General features: G+C 46.6%; 1 protein-coding gene across 6 annotated transcripts in view; it reads right to left on the bottom strand.

Annotated features, from left to right (window-relative positions):
- FAT1 (FAT atypical cadherin 1) overlaps positions 1–15,241 on the bottom strand; it is a 118,583-nt gene extending 103,342 nt beyond the window's left edge. The window contains exon 1 of one of the 6 annotated variants that reach the window (XM_023757161.1): positions 14,851–15,241. In XM_023757161.1, coding sequence (XP_023612929.1) covers positions 14,851–14,985 — 135 coding nt within the window. In that variant the 5' untranslated portion in view covers positions 14,986–15,241. Of the gene's footprint in view, positions 1–12,167; positions 12,296–14,190; positions 14,336–14,850 lie in introns of those variants that run through there. The other 5 variants (XM_023757160.1, XM_014459073.2, XM_006092644.3 and 2 more) reach the window with 5 other exon arrangements.
- Between the last annotated feature and the right edge of the window lie 204 nt (positions 15,242–15,445).

The following is a 15,445-nucleotide window of genomic DNA, read 5'->3' as shown; positions in this document are numbered from 1 at the left end:
TTGAACTTTACTTGAGGATTTTGAACAGGGAGTGACATGCTCTAACTACAGTGAAAAGGGTGGCTCTGGCACCTGTGTTGGGAACAGAATGCAGGGTGGCCAGGGCAAAGCTGGAGGGGGGCCAGTTCGAGGTGAGAGACCACGGTGGCTTAGCCCAAACGCGGTAACGGTGGAGGGAGAAGTGATCCCATTGTGGATCTATTTCAGAATTTGCTGATGAATTGGAAGCAGAGGGGAGGAGAGAAAGGTATCGGAGAAGATTCCAAGGATGGTGTGCTGAGCAAGAAACACTGAGCTGTCGGGGACTGAAAGAGGGAAGAATGAGGGAAGAATAGGTTTAAGGGAATAAGATGAGGAGTTCCGTTTTGGACAAGTCACGGTGGAAATGCCTGTTGTAAATATAAATGGGTGGTTAGATGTGTGGCAGGGGGCCGGCCTGGAGACATCAATGTGAGAATGGTCAGGATACAGAAGATGGTATCGAAAACCACAAAACTGAGATCACTGATGGACGGAGCCCACCCAGACAGAGGAGAAAGCAACCCCCATTGCTCCCCAAGATTTAGAGGACAGCAAAGGAGAGGAACCAGCGAAGGAGACAGGGCAGCTGAGGAAGTAGACGCAAGAAACGGGTGTGACGGGGACAAAAGTAAATCAATCTTCAACATCTGAAGCCAGACATTAGAACTTGGATATGAATGACCCATAAATACCCGTGGATGCCATGCTGCTCCCCGACCACTGAAAGGCCCTGGATACCCTCTTTACCTCCCCCTCACCCTCACCCCTGACCCCACAGGTCACTAGGGAAACACACAACATGTCAAGTTACTGCAGCTGTTCTCTGGCCATGGCATCTCAGTCACTCAGTCCGACCACAGCTCTGCCAGCACCCCCTTACATCTCTCATCTGGATTCCCAAACACCTCGGTCACCTCTCTCAGCTCACCCACCACACTCCTCGTGGGACACGGTGCAGCTGGAAGAAACTTACTGCGCCACGTTATTAACCAAGACCTTCAAAAACCCTGAATGTTCTGAGCAAAGCCTGCTAACAGAATGCCACGGTAATGAGAATAAATGACATGTGCAGTTCTTTTGATCAGAAAAAAGTAAGGCCACTTTTTAGGAGATATTGTTAACTTTGCAGTAAGTAATATAACCAAGAACTGTGAACTCAGGTTTCACTATAAAATGCCCTGATCAAAAAACAAACAAACAAACAATAAAAAACTATGGCTGCTCCTCTATGCATAACAAACATGCTGAAGGGAATGAAGATACTAATACCATTTCATCTAAAAAGTCTAAAAAGTACATTCTCACCTAGAGTGCATGCTTATGAAAATTAAACTCCAAAACCCATTTTAGCCAAAGGCTACACTTTGATATTCAGAAAGTGATCAGCTACTGGAACTCGCAGTAATTCGGGGTTTCTTCCGCCTTCCCCAAAGTGAAAACAAAGAATGTTCACCCAGTGCAGCCTTTAGGGAAAGGGCCTCGAGTCCAAAGCTTAAATATCTTTCGTACAGATCCCTGGAAATGCAAAAAGAAGAGAAAAACAATTTTCCTGGTGGAGCTCAGATATTAATATGCTCATATGTCTTCATTAGAGAGAGCTTCATATAAAGAGTTCCAGTCAATTCCTGTGACTGCACAGTCTTCAAAGATCTGAACCCAACTGAGGACGTGGCTGCGTATGTTGAGGTGGAACGCTGCAGATTCAGAAGCGTTTCCTACGCTGGGAAACAGGACATTGTGTGGGACACAGGGTTACGCAACACACAGATTCTACTCGGTGGTGTATATTTATTACTTAGTCATTCTAGCCCTCAATGCAATAGGGGAACAGTACTAAACTCTCCATTGCACATGATAAAAACACGCAACGACATCCGAGAACTCTGTGTTCCTCCCCATGTTCTCTTGCAGCTCCCATCCGTACCAAGGCCAGGGATGCAACTAGATCGTAACTGACCACTCAAAGTTAGAGCTTAACGTTCGGTTTTAATAGTGTCACATTTTTAGAGTATTTTTAAAAGATGTCTAAGTTGCAAGGAAGATAACTGCATTTCCAAATAAAAATGTCATGAAGTTGTCAAAAAACAAAATATGAAATTAAATGACTCCTGGTTTTTTAAATATCGTATGTTAAATAAATGTTTAATGATCTCTAAAATCACTTACTAAGGAGTCAAATAAAAGCATTGTATCTTCCTAAGAAAGCCTATTTGTCACTCAGCTATAATTAATTCACAGCTTCCAGATAACATTTATATCAGGGAAGAAAATCTGCATTTTCTAATTACATTATAATAGTCAAGACAGGACTTTTAAGAGCTTTCGTTCTTACACTGAAAAAATTAATGGGTAGGTCTTTATTGTCTGGGTGCATACTAAATCTTTTTAAGCGATCTTAATACATTTTTCAATAAAACTGGGTGGGGGCCCAGCTATGAACCCAGAATTGAACAGCAGCCTTAGGCTTAGTGTATATTTAACTACCTCTGGTAACTCTGTATGTTGTTAAGTTTTTATTGTTGCTGCAATAAGTCTGATTACTCTAGCAATAACTTAATTCCCATATTGCCTTCAAATGATCAACAACTGATTCCAAGTTAAGTGAAAACAGTCCTTAAACTACTGATGCTGACAGGGAAAAACTACCAATCTCTCTCCTCAGCACATTACAACTCTTTCAGAAAGTAAATGTCAGCATTTACATGATTTAACTAATCCCAAATAATTTTTTTAAAGTTTTCTCGCCCTGAAGAAAGTTAAACAGACTTCCTAACTTTTTAAATAGCCTCCATATAAAATGTACTATGTAATTTACCGGCTGCGTGAGCCTATAAAACATGTCTGTGGGCATTCTGAAGATGACTGTTTCTGGCGGTTCCGTGCTACTGTGACCTTAGAGACGAGACAGGCGACCAAGGGCTGTGTGTTGTGTTTCTGGCTGGGCCAGGCACCCCTGAGCTATCCCCTTCTCTCTCTCTCCTCACTATCATGACCACTTTCTCCTCATCCACACTCCAAGGCAAACTCTGCCCACAGAGAAGCGCAATAGACAGACTGTTACCTCTTGTGATTGAAGATAATCTCGCTGGATATATCTTCCTCTGCAAAGAGAAATCATTCAAATGATGTTTTGGCAGGGTAGCCAGTAAGTAACACTGGCCGATTCTTCCAAGCCCGAATTAGTAAGGTTTCATTACAGGTCAAATGACGAAGTTCCTGTGTATTTCGGTACACATACAGGTATCTCAGTGAATAATGGGTGAAGAATGTGAATGTTCAATGTACAGTAAGAAAATGAAAGTGATCAGGTAGAAGATCCCTCCTCTTCCTCTCCTTACAAGATTCTCTTCCCCTTTTCTTTCTTCTTCCCACATCTCAGAGATGGGACCCCCCCCCCCTTCAGCTATAAATAAAGACATCCTTGATGCCCTAAAATTCTGCCTCATCTGAGCCTCTTCCCTAAATCCCCTCCCACTCAAACATGGCACTCAAATGACTCTTTGCAGGTTCATCCCTACTTAAAAATAAACTTTATTCAAACCTCTAATTCCTTCAACTAACACCCTATTTCTCTTTCTTTTACTGGCAAAGAGTTTCAAAAAAAGTAGTTTCTTGTGCTGCCCTGACTTCCCTAGAACTCTCTCCCCTCTAAAGAGATGCCTACTGCCCTCAACTGTTCCACAGGATCTCAGGTCCACCCAGCAACACAAAGTTCCTTCTGGCACCACAAGCCAATGTCAAATCAAAGCACCTTTTCCCAGGACTCATCCTCCTGGACCTGGTGTCTCATGGTGACACTATTCACCTCTAATCCCTAATGCCCTTGTGTCCTCTATATTGTCACAGACTGCCTATAACACAGAGGCAATCTATAAGCTATAAAGAATAAAGGACGCAATTTTCCTGATTCTCTTCAATACTTTCATACCGATTCTTTCACCTTAAAGTCTGGCATTTTAAATTTCTGTCTTCCAACTCTTTGTATACATGCACATATTCTGATCCTTAAACATCTCCTCCGCTACACCTTAATCATAAAGGATCGCCACAGAATCCCCCATTCCAGCCCTAACTCCCTCAAATGCCACACAACACTCCTCCTGAGATGCCATCAGACCTGAGCTATCCGGCCTTTTCACCACTGCCCACTGCAACATACAGGCATTCCTAGGAGGTAGTGTGGATCCTGCCACACACCACCGCAATAAAGTGAACATCGCAATAAAGCCAGTCACACCATTTCCTTTTGTTTCCCAGTGCGTATAAATGGGCTCCCCTATACTGTAGTCCACTAGGTGAGTAATAACACTATGTCTCACTAAGCAATGTATATACCTTAATTATAGAGTATGTTACTGCGAAAAATGCTAACCACCATCTGAACCTCAGCACCGTCTTTGCTGGTGGAGGGTTTTGCCTCGGTGTCAATGGCGGCTGACTGACCAGCGTGGTGGCTGCTGAAGGTTGGGGTGACTCTAGCAATTTCTTAAAACAAGACAAGAGTGAAGTTTGCCACACTGACTGACTCTTCTTTTCACAATTTCTCTGTAGCATGCGATGCTACGGTACCCACAGAACTTCTTTCAAAATTGAAGCTGATCCTCTCAAACCCTGCCCCTGCTTTACCAACTAAGTTTATTTCAATAATCTTCAAAGAATCTTCACCAGGAGCAGACTCCATCTCAAGAAACCACTCTCTTTGCTCACCCATCAGAAGCAACTCCTCACAGTTCAAGTCCTATCATGAGATCACAGCATTTCATTCACATCTTCAGGCTCCACTGCTAAGTCCACTTCCACCACATCTGTAGTTACTGCCTCCACTGAAGTCTTGAACCTCACAGTCATCCATGAGGATTGGAATCTACTTCTTCCAAACTCCTGCTAATACTGACATTTTGACCTCTTCCCATGAATCAGAGCTCTTAGGTGACTAGGTACGTTGTCAATGAGCAGTAATATTTTAAAAGGAATCTTTTTTTTTTTTCTGAGCAGATCTCAACAGTGAGCTTAAAATACAGGGTGAGGCAAAAATAGGTTTACAGTTGTTTGTATGGAAAATGATATGATAATTAATAATAATACAAGAATTAAACTCTGTGTTTTGTATACTCACAACTGTAAACCTACTTTTGTCCCACCCCATGTTCAGTAAATCATGTTGTAAGCAGATGTGCTGCCATCAGGCTTCGTTGTTCCATTTAGAGAGCACAGGCAGAGCAGATTTAGCATCATTCCTCGGGGCTCTAGGATTTTCAGAATGATAAATGAGCACTGGCTTCAACTTAGTCACCAGTTGCATTAGCCCCTAACAAGGGAGTCAGCCTGTCCTTTGAAACTTTGAAGCCAGGCATTACTTCTCTTCTCCAGCTAGGAAATGCTAGATGGCATCTTCCAATATAAGGCTGCTTTGTCTACATTGAAAAATCTATTGTCTAGTGTAGCCACCTTGATTAATTATATTAATTAGATCTTCTGGATAACTTGCCGGCAGTTTCTACATGAGCACTTCTAGTTTCACCTTGCACTTCCATGCGATGGAGATGGCTTGTTTCCGTAAAGCCCATGAGCCAACTTCTGCTAGCTTCAAGCTTTGCTTCTGCGACTTCCTCCTTTCTCAGCCTTCAGAGAATTGAAGAGTGTTGAGACTGTGCTCTGGATTGGGCTTTGGCTTAAGGGAATGCTGTGGCTGGTTGGATTTCTATTCAGGCCATTAACACTTTCTCGGTATCAGCAATAAGGCTATTTTGCTTCTTTATTATTCCTGTGTTCACTGGGGTAGCACTTGTAATTTCAAAAACTTTTCCTTTGAATTCACAACTTGGCTGTTTGGAGCTACCTTTTGTTCTAACTTGGCTTTTGATATGTCTTCCTCACTATTTGATCATTTCTAGTTTTGATTTAAAGTGAGAGACATGCACCTCTTCTTCTACTTGAACACCTAATGTCAATATTGTTGTGTCTCAGGGAATAGGGAGACCAAGGGAGAGAGAGGGGAAAGGCCAGGTCAGTGGAGCAGTCAGAACACACATATTTATGGATTACGTTCTCGGTCTTGTATGAGGGAGGTTTGTGGTGCCCCAAACAATTACTATATTAATGTCAGAAGTCACTGATCACAGACCACCATAACAAATAGAACAATGAAAAATGGAAATATTGTGAGAATTACCAAAATGTTTCACAGCAATAGGAAGTGAGCAAACACTATTAGAGAACTAGTACCTACAGACTTGCTTGACTCAGGGTTGCTACAAACCTTCGATTTGTACAAAACAGTATCTATGAAAAGAAATAAAACGAGGTGTGCCTGGAGCAGGGATTCCACTGTATTTTCCTATTAGGGAGAAGTTTCACCTCTTCCAAAATCACCCAAGTTTGCAACTTAAGAAATTAAATAAAGAGTGCCCTCAGCGGTCCCGGATCTGGCTCTTGCTTCAACAGTGTTTGGACGGAACAGACTCAGGGATGCCCTTCTTCCAGCCTCCGGCCTCTCTCCCTCTCTCCTACCTCCGGGACCAGCCAACACACCGGGTGTTTTCTACCTTAACTCCTTATTGTCCAACAACCACGAGCTCCCAAATTCATCCATTATTCCACCCAGGTGGAGGCTGCGGTCACCCGCCTGGCCAACCTGCCCCTGCAGGCCGCCTACACCCACCTCTCTCTGGGCTTCTATTTCCACCACAAGGATGTGGCTCTCGAGGGCCTGGGCCGCTTCTTCCTCGAGTTGGTGGAGAAGAAGCTGAGGGCGCTGAGCAGCTCTTAAGGTTGCAAAACCAGCGCGGCTGCCGCATCCCCTTCCAGGACGTGCTGAAGCCCCCCCCAGGACAAGTGGGCAAAACTCAGGGCGCCATGGAGGCCACCCTGGCCTTGGAGAGGAACCCGAACCAGGCCCTTTGGGAGTTGCAGGCCCTGATTCAATCCACAGACCCTGGTATCTGTGACTTCCTGCAGAACCACTTCCGGGGTGCGGAGGTGAAACTCAACAAGAAGATGGGCGACACCTGACTCCCCTCCGCAGGCTGCCGGCCCGCCTGGGTGAGTCTCCCTCCCAAAGGCTCACCCTCCAGCACCACTGGAGCCTTTGGAGCCAGAGGCCTTTGAGGGCCCCCTCTGCATCCCCTGGTGTCCGGCTTCTGCCTGAGCCTCTCCCCCAAACTACTAGCCATTCTTTTAACCACCCTGGAGCCCTCTCCCATGCATTAGACCAAATGAAACAATAAAGCTTTTTGCAGAAAAAAAAAAAGAAATTAAATAAAAAAGAAGGAACTGGGAGACATAAGACCTATGATCCAGCCCCAACTTTGTCACTAATCAACTCTGTGAATTGAAGGAACTTCCTTAATCCTTGGATGCCATTTCTTTATTTGAAAAACTAGAGATTGGACTAAAATCTTTACAGCCTCCTACTACCCCCCCCATCCCACAGATACATAATCTTTTACACACACCCCTCTCTAATACACCCACAAACGCTCTCTCTGTCTGAAAATTCAGGATTTCTATGATCTTTTATTCTTAACTGCCAAACCTCCAGGTCTACCAAGTTCTCTAGACTTTTTTTCTTCTCGATTTCTCAAAGCTGTTCCCTTTCCATTTCTGATGCTGCCACCTAGTTCATGTTTGTATTTGCTCAGGCACAGCATCTGCATAGCCTTTCGGTTTTCCTGCCTTCCGGTCCCCACACTATTTCGCCTATACACTGCAATCAAGTTAATCCCATTAAAGCTTCTTTGTAATATTAGCCCCTGGTTTATAAATAGTGTTTCCCTTTAGCCTGCTGATTAAGTATATTCTTTTCAGCCTTACATTAACAAAGGTCTTTACCTTTGATAGTCCTACCACTCACTACCTACTTCACTAATTTAACCTCCCAATCTTACTTCCTATTTCAAACCAAAATAGTATATCCTACAGCAAGTATGTCGAACTCCCGGCCCCGCAGGCCACATGCGGCCCACAAGGAATATTTTTGCGGCCCAGCCAATATAACGGTATGTAAGAAACGTTTTAATAAAAGTTTCGTAACTTAATTTTTACAATATCCTGATATACATATTAGTAACGAACTACATCATTCGCTAATGACTGATTACTATAATCGTGTTGCATTCATTTCCCTCCACTAATACTAGCAGCGAATATTTTAGCAGCCGATTGCCACCTCATTAGTCTTGGACTGACTTGTTTGGTGTGCACAACAGGAAATATTTCCTTTCGAAGAACAAGAAAAATAGATTTATTTGCGTTACACTTATTAATTTGTACAGATATTCGGTGTCTGATAAGTTGATGTTCAAAAAAATATTAATTTTTATTAAAATGTTCTATTATTTTATGCTAACGATGAGTCATTTATTTCAGCCCTTTGTATTCAGCATGTCTCTATCGAAATAAACCTACGTTTCTATGAAAATGGGAGCTTTTGTTTTTTGTGGCCCACATAAATCTAAACTTTATTTGGCCCGTGTTAGCCTTTGAGTTTGACATGCTTGTCCTACAGCTTGAAACAACCCAGTTGCCCTGAGCTGAGGAAACCATCTAGTGGTGAGGGCTCTAACCTTGTAACATCTGCACCTCACACCTTCTAAATGATCATGCAAACATTATCACTTTATTTTCTCCTGTCCTTCACTCCTCACATATAATTTCGTTATTTCCATTTTTTCTTCCATTTTTCTTTATTTCCTTCTCTTCGTACCTGCCCATAACATTGTCCTCCCTGTCTTTGTAAACCAATGTAAACCTTATTCATAGACCTACACAAAGGAAAAAAGACAATTCATAATCAAGTGAAAACAGAATTAAAGTAGCAGTGATGATCCACCAACCAACCCTTTTCCTAAAGATAACATGGCATGCTTAAGTCTTGGGTCTCTTTTCTCACTATTTATCACACCACAATCAAATCGCAACTAATCCCTAATCCTCAAGTAAGACTTGACAAGTAATTAACATTTCTACAACTTGCTTTACAGCATGTCATTTCCGCTCCCTGAATTAGTCCCTTCAGATTCTCTTTCCCTCAGAGCACCCTCATATCCACCCACCCCACACCCAGCTCACTAAGCTGTTATGGTGAACTGCCCTCACCCGGATGCATCTCTCTTGTCACATCGGGTATTAACTCTTTATCTGTCCTCCCGCTGGACTGTAAGCGCCTTGAAGGCAGAAGACATGCTTTGTTCACCCTTTGCACGATGTCTGGCCCAATCGATGTTTGGCACAGAGGAGAGCCACAGTTGTTGGGTTAGTGAATGAACAGATGGATGAGGATTAAGGATGGAGAATGGTAGACAGGACTGAAGGAGGAAAGGCGAGAGGTAGGGAGGGGAGGGAAGGAGGGATAACAGGAGATACTAATACATCCATTGCTCCAAAATTAACAGGAAATCCAGGTGCAACCACCAGGCCAGTAACAACACTGCAGACTGCAGATGGCTCTAATTTCCAGCAGCTCAGAAAGAGGTCACCACCCACCTCACAACGCTTCCTTCCAAATTGGCTAGAGGTGATGCTAGATCAGTGTCTACACTGCCAAGCTTATTATGAGGCGCCATACTTGACTAGTCCATGAAGGATAAGGAGTAAACAATGACTGATTTTCCTAAGAGGTTTGTAGAACACACTTATTAGTATAGAGTTATCTCCACATATATAATAAACTATAAAATTAAGCAAGAATTTTGGCAATATACTTAAATCCAGGGCTTAAAAAAGATAGATTTTTTAAAAAGTTTAAATGTGAAATATCCAGAGTCTTCATCTGATCAAATAAATTTTTGAAATAAAAGGCTCCTCTCAAATATGAGAAGAAAAAAAATGGCAACTTTCTGATCTTCATTAAATGAGTTCCCTGCATCAACTCATTTCAAAAACTCCTGTCCAGTGCCTAAGGATACACTAACACTTGCAAATTGAACAATTAAGCTAGAGAGAAAGATACAGTTTGGCTTCATCATCTATATAATTTGGTCAAAAGAGAGCTTCCCTACTGCAATTTCCCACTCATAAAGATTAAACACACACCTAGCCTGATGGCTTCCAGCTATTAAAGCAGGTCTAGGCCATGAGACAACATTGAATGCAACAATAATGAACTAATTTGATTCAACTTATTGCCTCTATGTAACATCTGCCAAACTTGGGTGAAAACAGTTTGTGGTAGACTTTATGATAAGGGAGTGAAAACATCTAATCTGTAAGATCCCTTTCACCTATGACATTCAAAGTGACTGATGATGCTCGCTCATTGGTGGCTCAAGAGCTAAGTCTAAGGCAGGGGATCAAAGGAATGAAAACTGTTAGTGAGCACACAGATTTTAGATTCCTCTTTTGGCACCTGTCCATAATATGGATTTAAATGATCTATTAACATGATAAGAACCTACTGGGATAGTTCTGGTGATTAATTAAAAGACACAAATGAATACACAGTTGACCTGAATGGTTTTTCAAAGTCCTCTAACAACCTGGTTTCCTTTCAGAGTGACTAAGAATTTGGTTCCTCTGAGATGTTCATTTTTGCCAGACATGGGTACACAAATGCACACTTGATTCAAATGAAATCTTGCACTGAACTGGTTAAATGCCTTGTTTGGCATAACTTAAGAGTTATGGCAACTGTTTTTAAAGTTATGTAATGTTTTAAGTATTTTTACATCCATCTTAAAGCTTATATATATACCAAGGAAAGAGGAATAATTGTGGAACCAGAGCTGGTCCTTCTAAAACACAAAGACAAAGCCAAGTATCTGAATTAACCTATATCACTGGAGAATCTATGTTCATGAGTAACTTTACTAACTAGATGTACTAAATAACAACCACAACTCTAGGAGTAAATGGAAAACCACCACCATACTCGATTTAACACGTGCAGATATCTTAAGCTACTGAAACCTACCTCTGAATACAGTATATAAAGATTTAAGAATCTGCTTTTGTAAAGATAAATACATAACCAGATAATTTGCCTTTTAAATATTTTCTCGATTGTAATAGTCACTGTAAATATCCAAGTTTGTTTTTTTTTTTCAAAGAATCTACTCTACCAGGCACCAGGGAGTTGCTTAACAAAACCACTTAATGAAACCATAGTTCAGAAGCATGAAAAAAAAAAAGCCCTTTAACTGCATAGAAAATATTTATGAGTTTAGTTTCCTAATGCATACAATCGCGTCCTTGTTTTCAAAGCCCTGCAGTTCACATCAGTGGGAACAAAACAATCTTACAGACAACAGAAAGTTAGCTTCCCAGAAGAAGGCACTTGGAGGAAGAAAGATCATTAAAGGACCAGAATCTTCCTTTCAAAGCATCTCTCTTTCATGAAAAGAAAGGAACAAACTGATAACCAGCACACTGTGCAAAGGTTTAGCCCGAAATTAATCAATTGCACCTATCAATGTAACGATCGCATCTCTCTCCATTCAACCAGTTAGTATAGAAAGCTCAGAGCAGCACTCCTTCAGGGCGCAACACATCTGGCAGAACTCTGCGACTCCATTTCAAAGATGCCATCTCTTGACTACTGGCCTCTCTTTTCATCTCCCCTCCACCGTGAGTACTGGTTCACAAACTGGAAGAATGAATCCAGCCGAGATCGGCTAAGCCCTACGCAGGCACGAGTGTTACCGGAGAGAAGAGGGGAGCGCGCAGGAGGGTTCCCAGCTCCAGGGAGCAGCGGAAGTCCTCGCGCCCGGCCGCCCGGGAGCCCCGCGCCGCGGCGGCGCTTTGATTTCCAGCAATGGCTCCAGGACCGGAGCGGTGCGGCTGGGGCCGGCTCTCTACAGCGCCCGGCTCGCTCATTCCCATTCGGTTCAAGTCGCGGATCGTCCCCGCGCGCCCGCCCCTCCGCCCCTGCGCCCCGCCTCCGCCCCTCGCCTGCCGCCGAATCAGGGCCAGCACTGAACTTTGCAGTGGGCAGGCGCCACCGCACCGCCACCGTCCAGCCCGGCCCTTTCTTTCATCCCCTTTTCTGAGCTCGGGCGGGAGCAGGGTCCGCAGCCAGGCGATCGGGGATAGCACCCACGGAGCCCCAAGTGGGCCACCCCATGCGGCAAGCGGCACGCCTCCCCGGCACTCACCGCGCGGCGCCCCGAGCCCACCGCCCTCGGCTCCAACTTCGTTCTGATCAAACTTACAGCAAAGTTGGCTCCAGTGGCGGCGCTGGTGGCGGCGGCGGCGCTTTCGAGGGCCCCGCACCTCCTGGCCTCAGCGCGCCCTGGAGCAGGGATCGGGTCGGCCGGGGGTCTCAGGGGGCCCGCAGGTCCGCATGGTGCCGCCGGCCAGGTGTCCCCGGCTCGCCGCTCGCCACCCTGCACCTCGCTCCCCGACCGGCCGGGCAGAGTAGATCCCTCCGCCCTCGGCCACGCCCGCGAGCGCCGGCGCTCGTTTCTCCGGCTCGGAAACTCGCGGAGACTTTCCCCGGCGGCGGGACGCAGCCCGCGGGTCCCGGGCCGTGACACCCGCCACGGGTCAGGGATCCCCTGCGGCTACGGCAGCCGCACCTGGCGAGGAGGGGAGCGAGTACCGAGGGCGATCTGGCTACATTCCAAGGAGCTGGGTGGGGCTGGCTCTAGTGCTGAGTTAGGTGAGGCCAGCACAGATTTGTACAGAGAATTAATATGGAATGTTTCTGGCTAGGAAAGGGGAAGTAAAAAAAACAAAAGTCAGCTAAGGCAAATGAAAAAGCTTCCCACGCCTCCTTTTAGAGTCTCTACTAGAACCTTCAGGGAATTCCTAAATCTGCATTTGAATGTCTCGTTTCCGGGTCTGCAATAGCTTAGGGGGGAGGGGGGTACAAAATCCTCCGAAAGGTCTGAAAGGAATGCAGTTAGGTCGGAAGGACTTCCTCCTCCAATCTACAGTAAGGTAAGAGCCGGGGAAATGAACGCGCTCCCTCCGCGACCTCTGTGCGCTCGGAGCTAGTTAGACCCCCAAACTTCCCCAACCCAGGTGAGGAACCCCAATACCCGCCTTCCCGGACCGACACCCCCAACTCCCTGGTCGGCGAGACAAAAGGCAGTTCTGCCGCCTCGTGCGCTTTCCCAGCCGGTAAGCCGCACCCCGCAAACTGAACCCATTCTTACTAGAAGCTACAAATTCCCTAGGGAGAGAGGGAAGCCCAGGACGCCTAGACTGCCCTCCATGAACTCCCCACGCCGGGGCGCGCAGGCCGGCGGCCCGGCTCTGAGCCCGTCCTCTGCGCCAGCCAAGCTCCAGACGCGCGGGCTCCGCGCACTGAGACGCCGCCGAAGCCTGAAATGATCCCGGGCGTTGGGAAATAGCCCCGAGGAGAGGGCGGGCGTGACCTCGGAAAGTTTCTGGGGCGCGAACATTTTAACTCTCAGAGGACAAAAATCTGATTTCCCCGGAACCTGTGGGGGAGACTGCAGGGAGAAGGCGAGGCTGATGGGGGGGGGGGGAAGGGGGGGCGAGGGGCGTCTAGATTTCAGGGAGAATTTCCTTCCAACGTTAATGCAGTCTTCTTTTAAAAACCATCTTCAAGAAGGTGATGGGGGGGGCGGGGAGTACCTAGCAGATTATGGCTGGGAAGGAAAACGCCTGCAGAGTGAGTGTGCTGATTAGTACGTAGCACTGAGAAGAGCACGCAGTGTATTCCCTGCGCATTATTTAGAATACACAGAATTTCACACACCCAGCAGATACTATCATCCAGGCACTTGGCCACGGCCACAACGCGCAAAGTGCTCCATCTCATACATGGAACACCTCGAAAGTAGTGACCTGATCTCCAAGCTCAACCGGTTTGCGCCCTTCGCCGAATTCTAACTCTCAACAAAACACAACCACACAAGATACACCAACAGCTGGGGGTGGGGGTGGGGCAACAGTAAAAAGACACCATCCTGTAACATAAAATCACAAGATTTTTTTTTTAAATGGCACAAAAGAATTCCTGGAGAAAATTACTATTCGTTACTAAATGATAAGGTTTACTCAAGCTGAAACAGCTGTTTGGGAATCCCCTTGTTCCAATCTCACTGAGAAACAGAACTGCCTGGAAGAAGTTACACCGGGGTGGCCACAGAAACGCAGAGAGCCGGAGAGAAAGATGTCAGATTCCGGCGCTGCCACGGTTTCCCTGATCCTTTAGCCTCAAATGAATGAAACAGAGGTGCCTTTTTGCAACCATCGGATTACCTTCACACGAAGGAGAAATGTAGTTCAAGCTCCACGTTTGTCCTTCCAATAGTCGATCCTCCCTAACCGTGTCCCCAAAGGCTCTCGGAAATCAGGGGGTTGGGGGCTGGTTCCCGAAAAACAAAAACGCTTTCCTCCCAACACCGCCTCTGAATGCAGTCCACTCGAGCTAGCATTGGTAAATCACGAATAGAATGGGCCGGAGTGGGCGGGTAATTAAGGCTGGGGTGGCGGCGACAGAGCTCACGCCCACGTCCCAGGAGCAGGTCCAAGTTCGCGGTCCGCAAGCCAGCCGGCGGGGAGCGCGCGCCTTGCCTGGAGCCCGGCCTAGAGGGCGCTGCGCCCCTGCGAATCTCGCGGCCCCGATGCGCCCTCCCTGGGCACTATTTCTATAAGTTACCTTCGAAATAATGCACAGACAGCACAGCTTTTCAAGTTTTCTTTAACAGTGCTATGTATGTATTTTATGAATTCCCAAACCTACGCATACCGATCTTTCATTCGCGAGCCACGCACGGCCCGAGGGGCGCGAAGCTTGCCGAGCGGAGAGCCCGTAGGATGCCCACGCTTCCCGGCACTCGCTTAGGGCCAAATCCCCCACGTAATTTAATTTACGTTGAAACTTAAACACAGAAGGCTTGCATTCAACAAAGAACTCACCAGTCCAGCCGAGTCCTCGGGGCTCCGCTTGAAAGTCCTCGGCCGCTCGGTAATCCCCACGCGATTTGGATTTTGGTTAGAAGCCCTGTTGTCTGAGGTCCCACAACTTCGCCTCCTCCCTCGGCTCTTCAGCATGTCCCCAACCGGAGTGCGACCCACCCGCGCTGCCCGGACCCAGGTGGCCCCATCTCCGGAGGCTTCCGTCCCGGGCGAAACTTGAGTCCCAAAGCGAGGCTGGCTGAGACGCACGAGGGCTAGCGAGAGGGCCGAGGAGAAGCCAAGTTTGCCTGGACTTGTCCAGGCAGCGAGCCGCCGAGTTTGAGAGTTGCGGCCGGGAGCGGCGGTGGATCACTGCCTCTTTCCCCACTCCCTCCCTCTTGGAGGAGCTGGGGGAGGGGAGGTGACGTCAGAGCCCCGCCTTGCCCCAGCCTAGGGGCTGGGAAGGGATTCTCTGGCGGAGTCCGCCTCCGGGACTGTAGCGGCGGCGACCTGGGAGGCTGTGCAGAGCCTCACCTGCCGGAGCTGCCGTCCCTCCCGGGCAGCCTCTCCCTCCGGCCGCGTCTCCGGGCTCCGCTGACCGCTGGCGTCCCCCGCA

The sequence above is a fragment of the Myotis lucifugus genome, unplaced genomic scaffold (genome assembly GCF_000147115.1).
Source record: "Myotis lucifugus unplaced genomic scaffold, Myoluc2.0 scaffold_102, whole genome shotgun sequence".
Lineage (NCBI taxonomy): Eukaryota > Metazoa > Chordata > Mammalia > Chiroptera > Vespertilionidae > Myotis > Myotis lucifugus.
The sequence above is the reverse complement of the archived record's forward strand: the minus strand, read 5'-3'. Positions and strand labels throughout refer to the sequence as shown.